Genomic DNA, 23155 nt, shown 5'->3' with positions numbered 1-23155 from the left:
GTTTTTGCGACATTGAGGGAGAGGTTATTTTCTTGATACCCCTATGTCAGGGTGATGACTTCTCTATAGGCTGCTCCGTTATTATTTGAGATAAGGCCAATCAATGTAATATCATCAACAAATTTAATTAGCAGATTGGAGCTGTGGGTGGTGACACAGTTATAGGTATACAAAGAGTACAGGAGGGGACTTAGGACATAGTCCTGAGGTGCTCCTTTGTTGAGGGTCAGAGGTGAGGGAGTCCACTCTTACCAGCTGCGATCTGACAGGAAGTCCAGGATCCAGCTGCACGAGGCAGGGTGAAGGCCAAGGTCTCTGAGCTTCTTGTCAAGCCTAGTAGGAATTTTGGAGTTAAATGCTGAACTGTAGTCCAAGAACAGCATTCTCACATAAGCATTCCTCTTCTCCTGGTGTGTAGAGCTGTTGCTATTGTGTCAACTGTCGATCAGTTGTGTCGGTAGGCGAATTGTAGGGGGTTCAGTGTGAGTGGTAGCATGCTGCAGATGCAGTCCTTGACCAGCTTTTCGAAGCATTTGCTTATTATTGAGGTGAGTGTGGCAGGATGCCAGTCGTTCAGACATGTTACCTTGGTCTTTTTAAGTACAGGGACAATGATGCATGTTTTGAAGTAGGAGGGCACTCTACAGTGGGAGAGAGAGATTAAAAATGTCTGTAAACAGAAGAATGCTCTCCACTCTCTCTGCACTAATCCTAACCTCACCATCAAATCCAGTTGTCTGGTGGGCTGACCTCTACCTAGCTGAGGTCAGGTGACAACTCTGAGACACCTCTTCTTACAAGACCCCCACTAAGGAGCACCAGGCCATTGTCACTGACCTTATTAACTCTGGGGATCTCACATCCACTGCCTCCAACCTCATATTTCCCTTAGCCCACACCTCGTTTCCATCTTCGTCTCAGAATTCATAAACTTGCCTGTCTAGGTAGACCTGTTGTTTCTGTTAGTTCCTGCCCCACTGAACTTGAATCTGCATACCTTGACTCTATTTTATTCTTCCTCCCTCCCCCCACCCCTGGTTCAGTCTCGTCCTACCTACATCCATGACACTTAACACGGTCTTGATCTTTTCAGTGACTTGAAATTCCCTGGCCTTCGTCTCATTTTCACTATGGATCTCCAGTCCCTATATGTGTCCAACCCCACGAAGAAGGTCTCAGAGCCCTCTGCTTCTTTCTCGACACCAGATCCAACCAGTTTCCTCCTACCACCACTCTGCTCCATCTGGTGGAACAGGTGCTCTGTCTCAATAACTTCTCCTTTGGCTCTTCCTACTTCCTTCAAGCAAAAGGTACTGTCATAGGCACTCGCATGGATCCCCACTAAGCCTGCCTTTTAGTCAGCTACGTGGAATCGTCTATGTTCTGGGCTTACACCAGTATCACTCTCTAACTTTTCCTATGCTATATCGATGACTGCATTGGTACTGCTTCCTGCACCCATGCTGAGCTTGTAGACTTCATCAACTTTGTGTCCAACTTCCACCTTGCCCTCATATTTATCTGGTCTATCTCTGACACCTTCCTCCCCTTTCTCAATTATCAACTGATATCTTTTACAAACCCACTGATTCTCATAGCTACCTGGACTATACCCGTTGTCCTCCTTATTCAAATAAAGGGCTTTCCTTCCTCCACCATCAACACTGCCCTCACCTGCATCTCTTCCATTTAACCCACATTTGCCCTCACCCCATCCACCTGCCACCCCACCAGGGATAGAGTTCCTCTTGTCCTCACCTACCACCCGACCAGCCTCCGCACCCAGCACATAACTCTCCATAACTTCTGCCCTCTCCAGTAGGATTCCAGCACCAAGCATATGTTCCCCCCCCCCGCGACTTTCTACTTTCCACAATGATCGCTCCCTACTTGACTCACCTGTCCATTCATCCCTCCCCACTGATCTTCCCCCAGTACTGAATGAGCTGCCATATTATTAAATTCGTACGTCCAAAGTATGAACATGTGTTTGTCCTATGATTGGCAGAATAGTTTCCTTTCCCTCTTCACTTTTAATAATTATTATTTCTTATTGGCCTTGTGTGTGTAACACTCAGCTATATTGGCTCGCACGTATCTAGGGGAGACCCTGTCCCCCGCCCAACCTTGTCTCACCGTTGCATCGGTTGCTGTGTGCAGTGCCACCTGATATGGCCTCAAACAGCCAGCACACAATGTACATTTTACAAATTACACTTTATAAATCTTTCTTGGACTATGAGATTAATAAAGATACAATACAAAAAGGAATGAATGGAAACAAAAAAAGGCGCCAGACTTATCAAAGTTCAGTTTCTTCGCGCATACACAGTTGGAGCTCGGGACCATCCTTCTTCCCCTGTGATCCGCTCTGACCTTCTGACTCGTAGCTCGGGACTACCCGAAGTGGTCGACCAGACCACTCCCAGCACGTATGTCTTCCTCTCGATCTCCCCTCCAACTCCCCACCAAAACCCCTGTTTCCCAGCCAAATGAGGCAGCATATCACCCCGAAAGAAGAATAACATGGATACCCATTGGTCCATTCGCCCTCTTATCAATAGGATAACCCAAGCAAACAGCAGCGAGGGAGCCTTCTCAGCATTTAACATAACCAAGAAGCCATTTTAATTAACATACGCAGAAACATAAAAGATTAACATAACAAAGAAGCCATTTTGATTAACATACGCAGTAACATAAAGAAGAAATCCCTTACACGATCCCTCCCCCAGCAACAAAAGTCATGCCCTCATGATGTTAACAGAGTTCCCCAATGATCCTTGCAAGACACAAAACCCAACCCAGGTGCATAAAGCAGTGACATAACTTCCCAGGGCAGTAGAGATCACACTTGGTTCTCCCGGCGCTGCATAGGTCAATTACTCTGGGGGGTGCCTACTTCTCTGAGACCTCCGTACCTTCTCTGCCGACCCTTCCGGCTCAGACACCACTGGGGACACCCTGGGTTGACCTGTCGCACCCTCACCCTCACTGGGATCCTTCTTCACCTGAGAGCCCTCTGTCTCGTATTTGGGTTCCACCCTCTCTCCCCCCAATGCCGGCTGCATCTCAGTCTGCCCCTCAACACCCTCCCTCCTCTCACCTAACTCAGTGGGGGAAAGGCCAGGAGCCTGTTTTTCCATTACTGGGGAATTAGCAAACTGAAACAGGTCTACACATCTGAATCGCCGTCTTCCGAAGCAGTATCCCTTTCTGGGGTGAGGACAGGTCCCGTCTCTTTCGCATCCTGCTCTTCCCTCGCCCCACGCCCTCGCAGAGTCCTCATATTAGGCGTCATCTCCAACTCGGACTCCTGATCCACCTGCACTTCTTGACCCGGGGCAACAGGTGGTTCCGATGGTGTACCTTGGCAGGCCCCTTCCCATCCTCTGGTCTCACCCTGTAAACAGGTAGATTCGGCATCTGGCTCTCTACCACATAGGGGGTGGCCGCCCAGCAATCCGCCAACTTGTGCTTATCAAGTAGTCCTAAATTCTGTATAAGGACCCGGTCTCCAGGCAATAGTTAGGCGAACTTCACTTTCTGATCATACCTCCTCTTGTTCCTCTGATTCTGCTTGGTGGCCAACTCGTACGCCCTTTTCAACTCTCTCCTCATATCGGACACATACTTCAGATATGGCTTCGAAGGTAATTCACCCGCTTCAGTCCCAAAGCACAAGTCAACGGGCAACCTCGCTTCCCGCCCAAACATCAGATATTAAGGCGAGTACCCTGTAGCGTCATTTCGAGTACAATTGTAACAGTGAACCAAATGCCCAATGTGCTGACTCCACTTACTTTTCTGACCAATCTCCAGAGACCCGAGCATATCCAACAGGGTCCGGTTAAACCTCTCGGGCTGAGGATCACCCTGTGGGTGATAGGGTGTGGTCCTGGATTTCTCAACCCCAAGCTTAGACAATAATTCATGGATATGCCAGCTCTCAAAGTCCCATCCCTGATCACTATGGATCTGCCTGGGGGAGGCCATAATGAACAAAATACTACTCCCATAACAACTTCTCCATTGTAGTCGCTTTCTGGTCCTTAGTGGGAAACGCCTGAGCATATCGAGTGTAGTGATCCGTGATGACTAAGACATTCGCGGTGTTGTTGGTGTCTGGCTCAATAGACAGGAAATCCATACACACCAGGTCCATGGGTCCTGCACTCTGTAAGTGTGACAAAGGAGCAGCCGGCGCAGGCAGAGTCTTCCTCTTAATGCAATGACTGCACTTCCTACAATATTCTTCAACCTCCCCCCTCATCCAGGGCCAGTAAAACTGGTCCTTGAGTAATCTATAGGTCTTTTCCACCCCTAAGTGCCTGGAATCATCATGCAGCGCCTGGAGCACAGTCTTCCGATATTTCTCAGGCATGACCAGCTGCCAATGCCGGGGGTGGTCCGGGGGCACCGTGACCCGGTACAAGACTTGGTTCTTCAAATTTAACCGAGGCCACTCCTTCAGTAGTAAGGGCACAGAGGCGTGCTTCGCCTTTTCCGCCTGGGCCATATCCCCCTTTCTAATCACGTACCAGATAGTGCCAATGCTCGGGTCATCATGCTGAGCCACCCCCACTTCCTGGGGGCTCACCTCCAGCTGCTGCCTGTTCCTCAGAGCTGTCAAATTACAGTACACAGTGGGTAGTGTATCTTCATCAGCCCCCAACTGATCCACTGCCCAATCCGGCCCCATCGGGACTCCTGCTTCAGCATGACTCGCAAAGTGACACATGGCCTTCACTCCCGGGGCAGGGACACTCTTCCACTCCTCATCCGTGCCCAACCCCTCATTCACCCGACGAGATAAAGTGTCTGCATCGATGTTCTGACTTCCCGACCGGTACTTCAAGCTGAACTCATAGACAGACAAGGCCACCAGCCACTGATGCCCATTACCGTCCAGTTTTGCCAAGGTCAGAATATAAGTGAGAGGATTGTTATCCGTTCTCACCTCAAACTTGGCCCTGTATAGATAGTTGCTCAACTTGTCCACCACCACCCATTTCAGCACCAGGAACTCCAACTTGTGAGTGGGATAGTTTCTCTCAGATGGTGACAAACTTCGACTGACAAACACCACTGGCCTCAATTCGTTGCCCTGTTCCCAGTACAGGACAGCCCCTAGACCCTCTCGGCTGGCATCAGTGTGCAGCACATATGGCTTCCAGGGATCAGCAAAAGCCAACACCGGGGCCGGTGTCAGCGCCCTTTTTCAGAGATTGGAATGCCTCCTCACATTGAGCATCCCATCTCGATCCAAAAGGCTCTGCCGGGTTCAAGTATTCTCCTGCTTCCTGCCCTCAGTCCCCCTTCCCCACAGGTGGATAGCCACGCAATAGCTGGGTCAATGGGTGACTCATTTTAGCATATCCTTTCACGAATGGCCAGTATCACTTTAGGCCTCGTCTGAGTACACCGCACAGTCCCTTGTTTGCACTCAGGATCCAGCCCTTGGGGGTCATTCACTTCCTCGAACACCGCTCGAAACACTGGGTGTACCGAGAGCGTCTCCAGAAAGTTCTCCCCCGCCTTCTCCTTACAGGCTCCCAGGAGCCGTCGCACAAGAGGGGAATTAGTCCCCACCAGAAGGGCAGCGCCACCTGTTTCCACCGGGTCCGGACACTCCCACGTCGCCCTCCGAGAATTCCAATCTCACTGACAGGTACCCATCGTATGGATATTCATCCTCACTTACACCCCAAATCTCCAGTGCGTCAAATGGGGTTACTGGCAAGTGCTTTAGATATTTGTTATAGACCGACCAGTACAATAAGGTAACCTGCGATCCTGTGTCAAGGATGGCTTTTGCATAAATTCCCTCTATCCGTAGGCACACGCTGGAATGGGGCCCCACCAGCCCAGCCAGAATAAAGGCTTGGGCTTTCGGTGGTCCCCTGGCTGATCTCTGGGAACGTGTTCCTCCAGAGACTCCAGTCCGTTCCCTCACTGAGTCTCTCCTAAGTTTCCCAACACCTCTCCCTTCTTAGTCGCCCGTGGGCTTGCCCTCCGCGGGGTGCCTTGTCTCTCACAATCACTCCGAAAGTGTCTCTATTCCCCACAGCTGTAGCACACGCTATTCGCCGCCCCTCTTCTCCCGGGACGCCCGCCACTCCCAGCCCATTGCGCAGGTCATCCCCGAAGGGGGTACTCTCCCTGTCCATCCCCTCAAACGGGGGGGGGGGTCCCTATTCCCCTGGGACCCCTTAGATTTCTCGGTCCTCAGCCCGGCCACCACTTCCTGTACTGCTGAGGATCGCCCCTGGTGGCCCGAGCCCCTTTTTCGGCCCAACGTGCTCTCCTCCTCCCGCACCTCTCTAATCAGCTGCCTGAAAGATGAAGGGGGGCTCTTTTTATAGGACTGCCGGAGACTCTATGCCACCTTGTCCTCCTCCAGGGAACGACTGAATATCTGACTTATCCTCACTCTCGCCACTTCGTCCGCCTTCACTACCCCCCGGCACCGCAACCCAGTAAGCATTCCCTCCAGCCGAAATATGTATTCTGAGAGCTTTTCCCCTCTACCCTGCTCCATGTGGTGAAACTCCGCTAAAAGCAGCCAGGGAACCCCTGACATTCCAAACGCTCCCTCCAAAATACTCCGCTAGTGAAGCCGAGGGCTGTTCAGCTTTCAGCTCCCGGACGACTCTGGCCACCCCGCCCCTCAAACTTCCCACCAGTCGCTGTCTCTTTTCCTCATCCAAGCCTGGCCATGCCTCTAACATTGGGGATGTGTTTTCTATCCAGGTTTCGTAGTCATCCTCCCCTTCCGGGGTAGGCGACGCTCCTGAGAAAATTCTCAGCTTCGGCCATGGCCCCTCGGCCCTCTTCACCAGGAGGTAATGGTGGCTGCTCGCTCAGAGGTCTCACCTCTAGCTGGCGGGGCGGGGCCTGGCCAAGCCTTCCCACTCTGACCCCCCCCCTTAATGGTTACTGGCACCTCCCCTGGGGTCTCTTTCTTTCTTTCTTTTTCAATCTTTTTATTAAATTTCATATATAAAAAAAAAACAACACAAAATAATGAATAGATTACAGATTCAATAAACTTGAGATTACATTAGTAATAGGATAATAATATCCTATTAAAACATCCATCAACAAAAGGTACATAAATCAATCAAGTCTATATAAATATATATGAAAAACAAAAATAATCATCGAAAAAAGAAAAAAAAATTGAAATTATATATGAGAAAAAATATATAATGAAAAAAAATACTAAACTAAAACTAACATGGGCAATAATAGCACTTTATAAATATATAAAGGTGTCAAGAAAAGAACTCCAGAACTCCATACCTGAACAAGTATAAGTAGAGAAAAGGATCTGAAATAAGCCAAATTAATTCATATGAAAGTGTCGAATAAATGGTCCCCAGGTTTCTTCAAATTTAATTGAAGAATCAAAGATAGTGCTTCTGATTTTTTCCAAACTCAGATAAGAAATAGTTTGGGAGAACCACTGAAATGTAGTAGGAGGATTTACTTCTTTCCAGTTTTGTAATATAGACCTTCTGGCAATTAATGTTACAAAGGCAATCATTCGTCTGATTGAAGGGGAAAGCTGATTGCCATCTTCATTTGGTATACCGAAAATTGCAGTAATAAAATGGGGTTGTAAATCGATATTCCATACTGAGGAAATGACATCAAAAATGTCCTTCCAATAGTTATGTAAAGTGGGACATGTCCAAAACATGTGAGTCAATGAAGCCACTTCTAAGTGACATCTGTCACATTGAGGATTAATATGCGAATAAAATCGGGCAAGTTTATCTTTAGACATATAAGCTCTATGTACAATTTTAAATTGTATTAAAGCATGTTTAGCACAAATAGAGGAGGAATTAACCATTTGTAAAATTTTTTCCCATTTATCTGTTAATATATTACATCGAAGTTCTTTTTCCCATTCTTGTCTAATTCTATCCGATATTTCTGGCTGTATCTTCATAATCATGTTATAAATAAAAGCTACTAATCCCTTCTGACAAGGATTAAAAGTAAAAATCAAATCTGAAAAATCCGATGGAGTTGAATTAGGAAAAGATGGAAGAATTTTATGTAAGAAATTTCTAATTTGTAAGTATCTAAAAAAATTAGATTTAGGTAATTCAAATTTGTTGGATAGTTGATCAAAAGACATCAAAGTACCTTCAAAAAAAAGATCACGAAAACATTTTATACCTTTCCTTTTCCATATACTAAAAGCTTGATCTGTCAATGAAGGTTTGAAAAAAAAATTACATAAAATAGGGCTGTCCAGAGCAAAGTTTTTCAGATTAAAGAATTTGCGAAATTGAAACCAAATTCGTAGTGTATGTTTAACAACAGGGTTAGATATCTGTTTATTGAATTTGGCTAAATCAATAGGAAGAAAAGAACCAAGAACGGAAAATATAGAATATCCCTTAACCTTTTACCCACTGTGGGCACACAGGTGAATCCAAATCTAGTTTCCAGTACATTAGGTTACGAATATTATTCGCCCAATAATAAAATCTAAAGTTAGGTAAAGCTAGACCACCATCTTTTTTAGACTTTTGTAATTGCCTTTTGCTTAACCTAGGATTTTTATTTTGCCAAACAAATGAGGAAATCTTTGAATCAATATTATCAAAAAAAGATTTAGGAATAAAAATTGGTAAAGCTTGGAATAAATATAAAAATTTCGGTAAAATCATCATTTTAATAGCATTAATCCAACCAACTAATGATAAAAATAAGGGAGACCATCTAGTAGTAAGTTGCTGAATTTGATGAAGCATAGGTAAAAAATTCAGTCCAAATAAATCTTTATATTTCTTGGTGATTTTTATACCTAAATAGATAAAGTTATCAGTAACAACTTTAAATGGCATCCTATCACTCAATAAAGTTTGCGCGTTTAAAGGGAATAACTCACTCTTATCTAAGTTTAACTTATAACCAGAAAAACTACCAAATTGAGCCAACAAGGATAAAATAGCAGGAATAGACCTACTAGGATTAGAAATATATAACAACAAATCATCAGCATAAAGCGATAATTTGTATAACTTCTCATTACGGGTAATACCAAAAATATTAGGAGACTCACGAATAGCAATAGCTAAAGGTTCTCCCTGGGGTCTCATCTAGCTCCTCCTCTGGTGTCTCCTCACTTTCTTCCTCCGGGAGGGTGTGGAGCCCCACGGCCCCGCCCCCCCAGGACGCTGACCATCGCTGGCAGTTCCAACGTCATGCTGTCAGCACTTGTATGGACCAACACCCAGTTAGACTCCACTTTTTTACCACATCTTCTAGCTACCAGTTCTACCTACCCCATACCTTTGACCAAACTCAACCCCTGCACTAACACATTTCCCGAAATGCGGAAACCCACCCCGCTTAACGCGCACGCATGAATCACCGGTAAGTCCTCTAACTCACACCAGTTTACAATCTTATCTTGATCCACTTCCACACTACTTAACGTGGCGATTTACACTGCTTACCGAAAATTCAATCCCGGACGTCAGCCCCCACAAGTGTAACAGTCAGCTGTGTCAGCTCATACGCGTCTAGAGGAGACCCCGTCCCCCGCCCGATCTAGTCTCACAGTTGCGTCGGTTGCTGTGCAGTGCCACCTGATACGGCCTCAAACAGCCAGTACACAGTGTACATTTTACAAATTACACTTTATAAATCTTTCTTGGACTATGAGATTAATAAAGATACAATACAAAAAGGAATGAATGGAAACAAAAAAAGGCGCCAGACTTATCAAAGTTCAGTTTCTTCGTGCATACACAGTTGGAGCTCGGGACCTTCCTTCTTCCCCTGTGATCCGCTCTGACCTTCTGACTCGTAGCTCGGGACCACCCGAAGTGGTCGACCAGAGCACTCCCAGCATGTCTGTCTTCCTCTCGATCTCCCCTCCAACTCCCCACCAAAACCCCTGTTTCCCAGCCAAATGAGACAGCATATCACCCCGAAAGAAGAATAACATGGATACCCATTGGTCCATTCGCCCTCTTATCAATAGGATAACCCAAGCAAACGGCAGCGAGGGAGCCTTCTCAGCATTTAACATAACCAAGAAGCCATTTTAATTAACATACACAGAATCATAAAAGATTAACATAACAAAGAAACCATTTTGATTAACATACTCAGTAACATAAAAAAGAAACCCCTTACATGTGTTTCTGATGCCATAACTTGCAAAGCTGTGGAGGTATGGTTCCCACATCAAGTGAATTTTGTGTTTTTTCCACCTTGTGGACAAAATCATACTGTGGATATCCATAAAAATTGAACTTGTTCGTTACCTCGAGATGGTCCGTAAAACAGTCAAGTGGTGAGTGCTGACCTGAGAGTGTTAGACTGGATTTTTAGTTGTTATTCTGAAAACAGAGATATGACATATTTCCTGATTTCTTGTTTAATCACTGTGAGATGTGTGAAGCCCTATATTACATGTTGGAAGCAATGTCAGCTAATGGAACTCAGTGTTATTTTGAATGTTGAGCTGCAACTACAATGTTCTGAGGAGAGTGAAGGAAGTTGGATATCAAAGTTCACCTTGGAAACAATATTGACAAACGAAAAAATGATGCACTGATTATTGCAATTACAAGAAGTTAATGCAGGAACTCCAGATGGAAGTTTCCAAATTACTACTAGTGTCACAACCATTCCAGTCCTTCCACTAACTTCTGTTGGAGCAGATAAGATCTGCATGTTTGAGTCTCAGATATTTTTAATGTTTCTAGCCATTCCTACCCACCCCACCTCTCTTCTATCTTCTATTTTGCACAAAACCCAGTTGAATCATGATTGAAGCAATTTGCAAATGACGCTGTTTGAACTTTATTCCTGTGGTCATCCACAGTCATCAAACATCAATGCAACTGAAAAGGTCTCAGTGACTCTTTAAACTGGTGAGGGCCTGTGAAAAAGGAACTATGAAATGCTGGTTACTTGTGACTAAACTAAGCAGTTCCGAATAAGTGACCACCCATTTCACAATTCCTCCATCTCAGCTGCATCTGCTCTCAGGATCAGACTTTTCATTCCAGAACTAAGAAGAGATCCTCAGTCAAAGAAATGGGCTTCCCTTCCTCCACCATCCATGCTGCCCTCAACTGCATCTCTTCCATTTTGCGCACATCTGGCCTAACCCCATCTTCCCACTACCCCACCAAAGATAGGGTTCCTCTTGTCCTCACCTACCACCCCACTACCTTCTGATCTAGCACATAATTCTCTGTAATTTCCATAATCTCCAATAGGATCCCACCACCAAACACGTCTTTCCCTCCCCCTGCTTTCTGCATTCCACAGGGATTGCTCCCTACGTAATTCCCTTGTCCATTCCGCTCTCCCCACTGATCTCCCTCCTGATACTTATCCTTGCAAGCGGAACAATTGCCATATCTGCCCCTATACCCCCTCCCTCACTATCATTCAGCGCCCCAAACACTCCTTCCAGGTGAGGCGACACTTCACCTGTTAGTCTGTTGGGGTCATCTACTGTATCTGGTGCTCCCAGTGTTGCCTCTGTGTATCGATGAGACGTAACATAAATTGGGAAACTGCTTCACTCAGCAACTACACTCTGTCCAGCAGAAAATGTGAAATCTGATGACCACCCATTTCAATTCTACTTCCCATTTCCATTCTGGCTTATCAGTCTATGGCTTCTCTACTGCTGCAATGAGACCACACTCAGGATGGAGGAGCAACACCTTGTATTCCATTTGGGTAGCCTCCAATTTCTCGAACTTCTGATAATGTTCCCCCTTCACCATTCCCCTAATCCTGTTTCCCTCTCTCACCTTATCTCCTTACCTGCCCATCACCTCCCTCTGGTGCTCCCCCCCCCTTCTCTTTCTTCCATGGTCTTCTACACTCTCCTATCAGATTACCCCCTTCCCCAGCCCTTTATCTCTTTCACCTATCAACTTTCCACCTCTTTACTTCACCCCTCCCCCATTCCCAGTTTCACCAACCATCTACCACCTTGTATTTCTTCCTCTGTTCCTTCTTGTTCTAACTTCTCATTTTTTTCCCAATCCTGAAGAAGGGTCTCAGTCAAAAATGTCTATTTTTTGCTTTTTTCCATAGATGCTACCTGACCTGCTGAGTTTCTCCAGCATTTTGTGTGTGTCGCACCCTTTTAAGAGTCAATAAATCTTTGGAAATGTTTACTTGAAGAGCTGTGGAGAGTGAAGCAATTAACTTATTTGAAGTTCAATAGATTTTTGGAATATAGAGGAGTCAAGAATTGTGAACATAGATGTGGAAGTGTGGATGAGGCAAAATCAGATAAGCCATGATCCCATTGAACAATGGAACAAGTAATGAAATGTGATAATTAGCATTTCTGCTTCTATCTCTTGTGTTATTATAACTGTGAATTTAACATAAATCCTTTTAACTTCATCCTCATAATGTACAAAGAAGATCAGGCATTATGAATAAACTTATAGTTCAATATATTTTGTTCGTAACTAAAGCAAATTTAGATTTTGAGTTTTGAGACAACTAAATGAAATTGGAAACACTTGCATTTCTTTCCACCAGGGGGCGATAGACAGATGGAACTGGCAGCCTTATATCGAGCGGCTTTAGGTTATCTTAGTACTGGAGAACCAGACACAGCAATTGCTGTAAGTACTATGTTGGTATTTGATCTTTGGCTCTTTGAACATTCAACCTTTGTTCAGTACATTATATTTTTGAGCAATGAACTGGCAATGAAAACATGAATATATTTGCTGTCCTGTAAACACTTTAAAGAAGAGTTTTAGTTAACATGGTGTTCCTTATTCCTATTAACTTAAAAAATATACTTAATTTCTAGCATTTCTGGAAAGAGGTGAATTGATCCAAAATCATTGCAGTTGCTTTTCACTTTGAAGATAACTGATATCCATCTGTGTGGTGCTGAAAAGTTAAACAGTGGTACTGCTTGCACAAGTTTCCAGGCCAAAATATATCTATAATTGTTTAGTACAAGTACATAGTTCATCTTTTGATGATGTATCACATTATTATTCTGATAGTTAAAATGAAAAGCATTGTGAAAGTTAAGTTGGTATGTTGTTGAAAGGGCTGTTGATTCTACTTCATTTTATTTCATTTTGTATTGCAGTTTATCTTCATAGCTTCCAAAGCTCTTTTTATTGGATTTTGTGTATTTACTGTAATAATTTTACCAGAGATCTTGTTAATGTACAAAAGAATTGAAGAAAATCTGTTAAGGAGAGTAAACAGAGCAAATGTGTTATAAAACTAGGGTGGAACTCCAAAAGAAATATAGATTCTTACAAGGATAAGGCAAACTATGCTGCAAAGGAAGAAACGAAGTGGACAGTGACTACCTAGGAAATAGTACTTTCTTTCAGGTATCTATAATTCCAAGTTCTCTGCTAGCCGAAGTAGCAATCCCACTTTCCGTTTTTTGCCACTGAGATTTATTAGAGCAATTTTGTGATGGTTTCACTGCTAACTCCTGAATTCTCCTTCTCCATTGGCTATTATTCGAGCCAATTATGGGTTGAGAACCCTAAACATCTTGGTAATTCTTGTTTGTTATTTGTCTTTGTGCCTGCCTTTAAAATTAGCATGAATTGGATAACTTTTTAAAGCGACAAACATGTCTAAGAAATGTGAGAGATAAACAGAAAAGAATGGAGACTGCACGGGAGATCTGGTGGGAGAAAAATCTGGTGAAAACAAAGTCTATGGAATGCAGGAAAATAAATGCAAAAGTATTTACACACAGGATAAAACTGCACAAAAGGAAAAAAATGAGACAAAAATAGGGGAGCAGGAAAGTTTGAGCACAGAGAAAAGTAGACAGAAGTAGTGAGATACAATTTTTACTGTATATTGATGAACAGTATATTTAAGTTTTCAATTATATCAAAATAATTTGTACTTTTTCTGTATATGCATCAAGGAAGTGTCCCTGGTAAACATTACAATAGATCAATCTTCATTTTGCTAATTTCAAAATACTTGGAAATTTAGCAAAGAGAAACAATCAATGCTTTATTTTGTTAGAGAAAGAATAAACAACATTGCCCACATGCAAGCAAAGTTCATTTTAAGTAACACAATATTTAATATTTTAATTACCTAATAGTTCCTAGATTTAACTTTATAGCATTATTTATTATCTGCATACTGTAATTTTATTAGTCTTTTATGTTTGCATCGCACAATGTTGCCAATTAATACTTAGAATATACTGTAGAATCCAATAATGTCAACAAAGAAAAAAAGCAAATGTTTTATTTTTAAGAGCCATTGTGTATAATTTTCATTTATATTTTATTATATTAATCATCTCTCCTTCTGAGTGGAGCTCAGATGTATAGAGGCCTTAGATCATAGTTCCCTCCTCCCTTAGGACATCTGCTTATCATTATACTGAGCTTGCTAGCTTTCTACTTTGCCTTGTGGTAATATGCTGTTCATTGCCAGGCCAAGCCTCAGAGACATGCTAAAGAGGTCCTGCCACGCAGCTCAAGACTCCTGGGGTCTGTGCTCTGGGGTCTCTGTGGTTGTTTCCCTGCTTTTCCATCAGAGTTTCATCTCCGTTATCCTGTTGTAATGTGCCCACCTCAGGCTGTCTTTCTACGGAAGGCTACAGTCAGGATCTAACAGCAACAGCTGTTGTAAAAGACAACCATTTCCTCCCACTGTTACCTCATTAGTGTTTTCCCATTCAAGTGCAAAAACATAGCTACAATTGAATATCGAGGAAGAATGCTTATTGAAGATATTTGCTACTAAGTGGAATGTTCACGGTATCATTGTATATAGTTTGTTTAAGATAATATATAATTTATTTTGTGATTTTAAAAAATTAGTGCAATATTTTTATGATCTGAGTCATTTGATGTGTAAACAAAAGCATTGACAGATACAGTATTTTCTGAAATATATGCCTATGCTATTGATCCATTATTTAACTGAATTAGAGCAATTTACCTGGATCATGGTATCTGTGACTAACCCAATATTTCCCTTTCTAACACAATACTTGTCCAGCAAAATATGACAGAAAATATCTCACAACTATTTAATAATATAAAAATATAAGCTTATACTTGTTACTTATCTATGCTGAACTTAAGCATAAAATTTCCATATTTTTAAACATAACCTAGTATATTTTGAATTGCATTTCAAGATTCAGCAATTAAAGCATTTCTACAATGTAGATTAAAGCAATTGTTGGGTAACCCAATAATTCAATGATCTTACAATACTGTAATTGCTTTAACACAACATCCACAAAAAGGACTTGTAATGAAAAGTATAGTATTTTGTTTCCTGAAATTACAATTTTTTTTTATTTCACCAAAACCTAGCTAAATAAGAGAAACGTTCAAAACTCTGCATGTTTGATTTAATCAGAGAGTGCAAATTACTCCAATAAAATTAACTGTAGATAAACTGAGAAAGTAACAATTTTTTTAAACATAGATGTGGCACCTGCTTACCTCTTGGGCTTAATTCTGTAATTGTGATTATTTATATAATAGAAAAAGTATGGTACTACTTGTTTCTATTCTTTGATATAATATCAGAAATTGCAAAAATGAGACATCACGTTTTATATGAGATATGCTTGAAGGTTTTCAAGAATTGAAAAGGTATTTGGTAGGACTCTCTTTATTGTGAATCTGATAACAATTCTTTTGGTCCAGTATCTGAATGTACTCCCATTTTTAAGAAATGTTCTTTCATTATTTGATTCATTTCGTTGTATTGATTAATTTGATTAATTAATTGTCATAATTACAAATGAAAGAAATTCAGAATAAATTAATAGTATGTAAGACTTTAAACCCTGCGTTTTAAAAAAAAACCTGCCAAGTGCATAAGATTTGAATGTTTTTTAGGCATAGTGGATGCATAGAAGATGCCTTACGAATTTAATTTTAGAATGTAATGTGCTCAAAATAATGTGATTTTTCATGTATAATTCTATGCAGCATTAAAAAAAAACTTTCTGATGTGTGAGAATAAAGGTATTTCCTAATGTGCAATGCACCAATGAAGGTTTAGTTCTAGGTACTGGTTGGTGCTGAAGTATGTAGTTGCATATACTATGATTTTGAGGTCTTGGGAGGATATTGGAATTTGACAGCAAAGTATATTGCCATTGACATAACTGTAAGATAAAAGTAAAGCAGACACCCAGACCAGAGCACTATTTTCAAAAGAGAACTCTGGATATGTTCTGCACTTCCACTCACCAGTCACTTGCCTTTAGCAGTTCCTTCATTTCCTCCTTGGCAGTTATACACCTTGCATCTTTCATGTTCCCTACGACTTCCACTTCCTCCATGTTTCCATTCCTAAACAATACAGATGCCCAAAATTCTCCATTTGATGTGCCGTACACCTCCTTCCATTACTGCTCATGTGTAGCTGCTGGTTTCATGTATGCTTATGTTCAGCAGTGCACTAGCTTGTTTTGTCAATAATCATTTATTTGTTGCTGAAATAGAAGCAACCATTACATCTGACCTCTCTGTTTCATCAATTATGAATAGATTATTGGATAGGAACATCTGCAAAACCTTGCAGTTAGAATCACCTTCTGGCTGGCATTAGATAAAGTATTAAACCTGTGTTTGTTGTCAGACCAAACCCTAGTGGAATGACTGAACAATTTAAGGAAACAAAAAAATTCCCAATGGCAAGCAACTAAACTTGCTTTGAGCCTTTACTGAGCAGTAGCGACAGCAGGAATTTCTTCATTTAATCTTGTTAAGCTCTGAATACCTCCATGAAAATATGAACACTCTAGCCCATGAGCTGTTGAATTATAGCCCTATGATTTCAGAAAACAAACCAAATCGGCTACAGATGTAAACTTGTAGCTTGAGAAGTGTAATTATCAACCACTTACCCCTTCTACACAGACCTCTCAATCATGTTAAGGATACCATAAAAACACAAATATTACATAATTTTGGGAATTCCTATCTTTAGTTTTGGTAGCCAAGAACTACAGTAAGTGCACTAATATATTGCCATTAGTGCGTGGTTTATTGCCATTGACATAACTATGATAAAAGTAAAACAAACACCCAGACCAGAGCACTGTACTCGAAAGAGAACTTGCACCCTTGCACCCAGTTTCTTCATTTTCTCCTTGGTGGTTATGGAGGGTAATGCAGGAAATGGGTGAGAAACATCAGAGAAGAGAGAGAAATCAGGTTTTATTAGAAAGAAAGATATACTCCTAAAATACAAAAGAAGCTCTTCAACTCAAGTATTCAGTGCTAGTTAGTAACAGTTAGTAACACATCCTCTTTCTTGATTTCTTTACTACCAATGCTACAACAGTATTTCTAGCAGTGTTCATAACAACCCAAAGCTGTCATTTCCTGATTAGAATTGAAAAATGTTAAGAATAGAGCTATCTTCCTAATCCTAAGTTTCTTCTTGCAAATTCAGCAGGAGTACAGCAGGATAGCCAGGAATTTAGTTGGATATATTGGGTCCCTATCTTAAGCCAAAGTTTCAGGGACTGTTGGAGCATATTCTCCAGCTGCCCTCACAACACTATTAATGTGTAGAGTTATGGCTGGGATGAGAGGGTCAAGGCTGGGATCAGCAAAATAAATGTAATGCTGATTAAAAGTGGCTCTGTGACACAGGAAAACCTTAAGCAAGTGAGCTATATTTTGAAACAGAATTATTTATAGATCTGCAATTCTTACATAACAATTAAATGTGCTGCAAGGAGTATTAAAAGGCTGACTGCGTGACTTGGTATCTTTTTGCTGCCAGGGTTTGCATTCATGCACTATCAGATTTATCTGTAAGTCCCAAACTTACCCAGGGGATATCCTTTCAGGATAATTAGGTAGGTTCCTCATGAAACTTTACAAATAGACTTATACAAACAAAACACAAACCCGATCTTAATATGCAGATGGTGGAACTTCAGAGTAATACACACAAAATGCTGGAGGAACTCAACAGGTCAGGCAGTATCTGTGGAAAGGAATAAACAGTTAATGATTTGGGCTAAGTTCCTTCATTGGGACTGGAAAGGACAGGTGAAGAGGCCAGAATATGAAGGTGTGTGGGGGTGGAGGCGAGTGAGAAGCTAGGTAATAGGTGGAAAAGGTAAAAGACTGAAGAAGAAACAATCTGTTAAGAGCAGAGAGTAGACTATGGGAGAAAGGGAAGGAGAAGGGACATCAGTGGAAGGTGATAAGCAGGTGTGAGGAAATGAGAAGGGTTAAGTGGGGAGTGGAAAAAGAGAGAAGGGGAAGGGGGACAAGTTTCCAGAAGTTAGAGAAATTGGTATTCTTGCTCGGGTTAGCAGCTGAATATGAGATGTTGCTCCTCCAACCTAAGAGTGGCCTCATCATAGCAGTAAAAGAGGCCATGGACTGACTCGTAGGCATGGGAATGGGCAGTGGAATTAAAATGGTTGGCTTGATGCAGAGAGAGGTAAAGTACATGACAAAGTGGTTGAAAAATCTATGTTGGGTCTCACTAATGTAGAGAATGCTACACTGAGAACACCAGATACAGTAGATGATCTTGACAAACCCACATGTGGAGTGTTACCTCACCTGGAAGGACTATTTGTGGCCTTGAATGGTGGTAATATTAAGATATTAATATACCTTAATATGTTATTAGCTTTTACCTTGAACATTCTCAAGGCTATCTGAAAATTAGATCAGAAAGGGTTGTGTAAATAAAAGGAAAGATGAGAAGATTGCCTTGATTTTCCCTGTTGGATGACTGACTTTCAGGTGAGAGTATATGGCAGTTAAGTTCCTGTCTCAGCTCCTGTATTTCCTTTTCTGGCTTCTCCTATATTTGTAGTCATAAACAGTTAAAGTAAATAGCTTTAGCAAACCTGTGGATTCTTACCTCAATTATTTAGTGCCTGGTTTACCTAAGAGTCTCCTGGTTCAACAGAAGCGAAGAACTTGCTCTAAAGTAAAGAACAAGAAGTTTGTATACCTTTCCCGTGTAACTGTTGTTGATGATCTATCGAATAGAATTGTGTAGGATTACAATACTGGAACTCTCAGCTTGGAAGAGGCATACAATTAGAAGACAATTAAAAAGTGGACAGAGCTGTACTTGGACAAAGTTGTACATTACAAAGTCATAGAATGGCTACTTACAGGAGGGTGACAATAATTCCTTGCTTACTGTCTGCCATAACTACTTACAGAACAAATGCTATTCAATTCATGCCACAGCTACTCACCAGTTCCATCCCCGGAGCTCTTCTATATAATTCAGAGAATTTTCCTTCACTATGTATTTATCCATTTTCTCTTTGAAATCTACAGTGTAACCTGCCTCCAACACATTTGCAAGCAATGTATTTCAGATTCCAGTCACACTATATAATAAAAGGTTTTTCCTCATGTCACTATTAACTGTATTCCCCTTTAATTTATTACCAGTTACTTTTCGTCCTTGGACACTCTACCATTTGGAATGGTCCCACTGCATTCTATCTAGAGCATTCATCATTTTATATGTTTTTATCAGACTTCTACTCAGCACCTAAAGTGCACAGTTCTAACTTATGTAAACTATCCTTGTAATTGTAATCCCTCATTACAGGAACCATTCTCATATATATATTTTTGGACCCTGTCTGATACATTCACATCATTCCAATAAAAAAACAACCAAATCTGTAAACAGTACTCCATTTGATAACCAGTGTAATATAAATTTTCAGCATAACTTCAAGTTTTTTGCATTATACCTTAATTGATAAAACCTAAAATTGTGTATGCTTTATTAACTACTATCTCTGTCTGCCCTCCCACTCTCAATTACCCCATATCTTTCTGCCCTTGCACCTCTTTTAGAACTGTGTATTTTATTATATTTTGTCTCTCCTAATTCTTCCTACCAAAATTTATCTCTGTCAGTTTCTCAGTCCACAATAAAAAGCCATGTTTTATGTCATCCACGAATTTAAAGTTGTGGCTTGCCCATGAAGTCTTTGACAAGTTTCCACATGGAAGGTTAGTTAGGAAGGTTCAATCATCAGCTGTTAATACTGAAGTAGTAAAATGGATTCAACAGTGGCTGGATGGGAGATGCCAGAGAGTGGTGGTGGATAACTGTTTGTCAGTTTGGAGGCCGGTGACTAGTGGTGTGCCTCAGGGATCTGTACAGGGTATGTTATTTGTCATATACATTAATGATCGAGATGATGGGGTGGTAAACTGGATTAGTAAGTATGCAGATGATACCAAGATAGGTGGTGTTGTGGATAATGAAGTAGGTTTTCAAAGTTTGCAGAGAGATTTAGGCCATCTAGAAGAGTGGGCTGAAAGATGGCAGATGGGGTTTAATGGTGCTACATTTTGGTAGGACTAATCAAAATAGGACATACATGGTAAATGGTAGGGCATTGAAGAATGCAGTACAACAGAGTGATCTAGGAATAATGGTGCATAGTTCCCTGAAGGTGGAATCTCATGTGGATAGGGTGGTGAAGAAAACTTTTGGTATGCTGGCCTTTATAAGTCAGAGCATTGAGTACAGGAGTTGGGATGTAATGTTAAAATTGTACAAGGTGTTGGGAAGGCCATATTTTCCATTGGAAGTAGGGGAGATTCATACAAGAGGACATGAGTTGAGAGTTAGGGGGCAAAAGTTTAGGGGTAACATGAGGTGGAACTTCTTTACTCAGAGAGTGGTAGCTGTGTGGAATGAGCTTCCAGTAGAAGTGGTGGAGGCAGGTTGGATATTGTCATTTAAAGTAAAATTGGATAGGTATATGGACAGGAAAGGAATGAAGGGTTATGGGCTGAGTGCAGGTCGGTGGGACTAGGTGAGAGTAAGTGTTCGGCATGGACTAGAAGGGCCAAGGTGGCCTGTTTCTGTGCTGTAATTGTTATATGGTTATACGGTTAAGTCTATTCTGCAATGTAGATCAAAGAAAGCAATGACCCCAATACTGATTTCTGAAGAATCTCACAATGCACTTACTCCCCGTCCAATAAACAACCATTCACAAAGATAGGAGTAAAAATTGTAGAACCTATTGTCAACTTTGTCCAGTTATTTGAGTTTGAGTATAGCAAACAGACAACATCAAAAATCTATAATTTGTATTAGCTGTTAGACCAGTCTAATTAGATGACCTGATCACAAGACTATTTGCTCTATTTGCCACATGAAACAATTATTTACCAGTTGAATTGTCCTTAGTGCTGCTAATTGGATTGCAAAGTTTTGCTTTGATAAACACGTGATTGGAATTAAATGCTAAACATGTCTCAATTCACACCATGTTTTTTTGATTGCATATCAGTACATTTTACTCCAAATTTTACATCAAAAATTAAGATTATTTCTCTCATATCTCAAAAGGTTGACAAAAATCTGCGGAGATAATTTTCATTTGAAAATGAAATCATCCTAGAGGCTACGAAATTTTAAATGCTATTGAGGTAGAATGCCATAAAATTGTAACCAGAAATGGCTGTTGACCATTAATGTATGTCTCAGTATGTCTGATTTATAGGATTTGAAGTCCTTTCAAGTGGGATGTAAATGTACAATTTGAAATGAAGATTGTTAAAATGAATTAGTATCAGAACATATATAACAAATGTGTAGTTTATATTAGATAGCAGAAGGCAGCATTTACCATTTACACAGCCTAGTATATTTGTAGCAATGTTATAAGTAATTTTTTTGGGACTGTCTCATATGAAGGAACCTTTTCTGTTACTGATATACACAACTGAACCATAGATGTATGTAGAATTCCCTCTGCACATGTTTTAAGAGTAGGTACTTACGTTGCAGTGCTGGCCCCAGCTGGCCTGAAGCCCAGTGCAGGACTTATTGAAATCATTTATTAATGCAAATCTCTATCCCTCAAACTGAAATAGCGTTCATTTTGGGTCACATGAGGTCTCTTTAACTATACCAGTGACACTACAATTCTACAACTATGATATTTAAAGTTGCAATTAAAATTTAGTGCTGAAATCAATATTATGTTATAATCTCATTATAAATGCCAGAATTTGTATCATATAGTAAACTGTTTGGCAGCTATAATTGTAAAACAACAATAGCAAAATATTAATATTTATACTAATACTATAGTAATTTGAAGGTTATTAGATCATAAATTCTCTTCAGATATAAAGCTCAAGCTTTTTAAAATCCTCTTTCAAGCCCAATGAAAATATCATTCAATTGCTTAAACCTCAGTTTTTGTACGCACCACTGCAAGGGCAGTGGAGGGTATTCGAAATAAATGCAATGACCTGAAGAGACAAGCCAAAGATAAGCTGGGCTAGCTCTCTGGAGTGCCAGATCTACAGGTTGAAGAACCATCAGTGGAGGAGAGGTAGTTCTCTAGGGAGGAACATATTTGTTTAATCAATAAACTCTGAAGTCATTGGTGTGGATAAATATAGCTTGATGGGTTGGCATTCATAGCCCTATGCAACATTAAGAAAGCAACAGTGACAGTTATTTTCAGAATGAATCTTTTTACCTTTTGTGTTCTTTATCTTTTGTATTGATTCAGATTTCAATAGCACTTTTTCCATATTTAAATTTATTGTTGTAAAGTTGGAATGCCATATTGTAACAGTGTTGTTAAAGGTTGTTCTAGACATTGGGAAGTCTTTATTTTACAGTTGTGAGCAATGAGGCAAAGAACAATATTTTAACAATGTTGTCTTTCCAGAATTAGAAGTTCATCTATTATAAAACATATAATATTAGGTCAAAAGCATTAACATTCAGTACTCATGTATATATCCTGCTGATCAAGTGGGAATAAGAAATAGAGATGACAGTCTTAAAGGAAAATATTGAGCTGGTAGTACTACTTGGCAGAAAAAAATGAATCAGTGATTTGAGGCTCTTGAGAAAGATCTGTACTCTTGAGAACAGGTCTGTGAAATCAATATTACAAAATATATGCCCTCCTGTAATATTTTTATTTTACTGATTGAAATATCAAGAGCACACCAAAAATTCTGTAAATTTGACTTAGGAGTTACCGATAGGATAGGATAAGTATGGGGCCACAGAACTGGTTGAGCTTCATGGAACACACACTAAATACTGGTGGAACACAGCAGGTCAGGCAGCAACTATAAGGAGAAGCACTGTCGACGTT

The 23155-nt window shown here is 40.9% G+C and overlaps 1 protein-coding gene across 1 annotated transcript in view; it reads left to right on the top strand.

Annotated features, from left to right (window-relative positions):
• The window catches only part of ttc29 (tetratricopeptide repeat domain 29), a 362663-nt gene that overhangs the window by 161803 nt on the left and 177705 nt on the right, over positions 1-23155 (top strand). The window contains exon 7 of the mRNA XM_059965001.1: positions 12556-12641. Within this exon, the coding sequence (XP_059820984.1) occupies positions 12556-12641 (86 nt within the window). The remainder of the gene's footprint in view (positions 1-12555; positions 12642-23155) is intronic.

Source organism: Hypanus sabinus, chromosome 3 (assembly GCF_030144855.1).
Source record: "Hypanus sabinus isolate sHypSab1 chromosome 3, sHypSab1.hap1, whole genome shotgun sequence".
Taxonomy (NCBI): Eukaryota; Metazoa; Chordata; class Chondrichthyes; order Myliobatiformes; family Dasyatidae; genus Hypanus; species Hypanus sabinus.
Note: the sequence above shows the minus strand (reverse complement) of the source record. Positions and strands in the feature narration are given on the sequence as shown.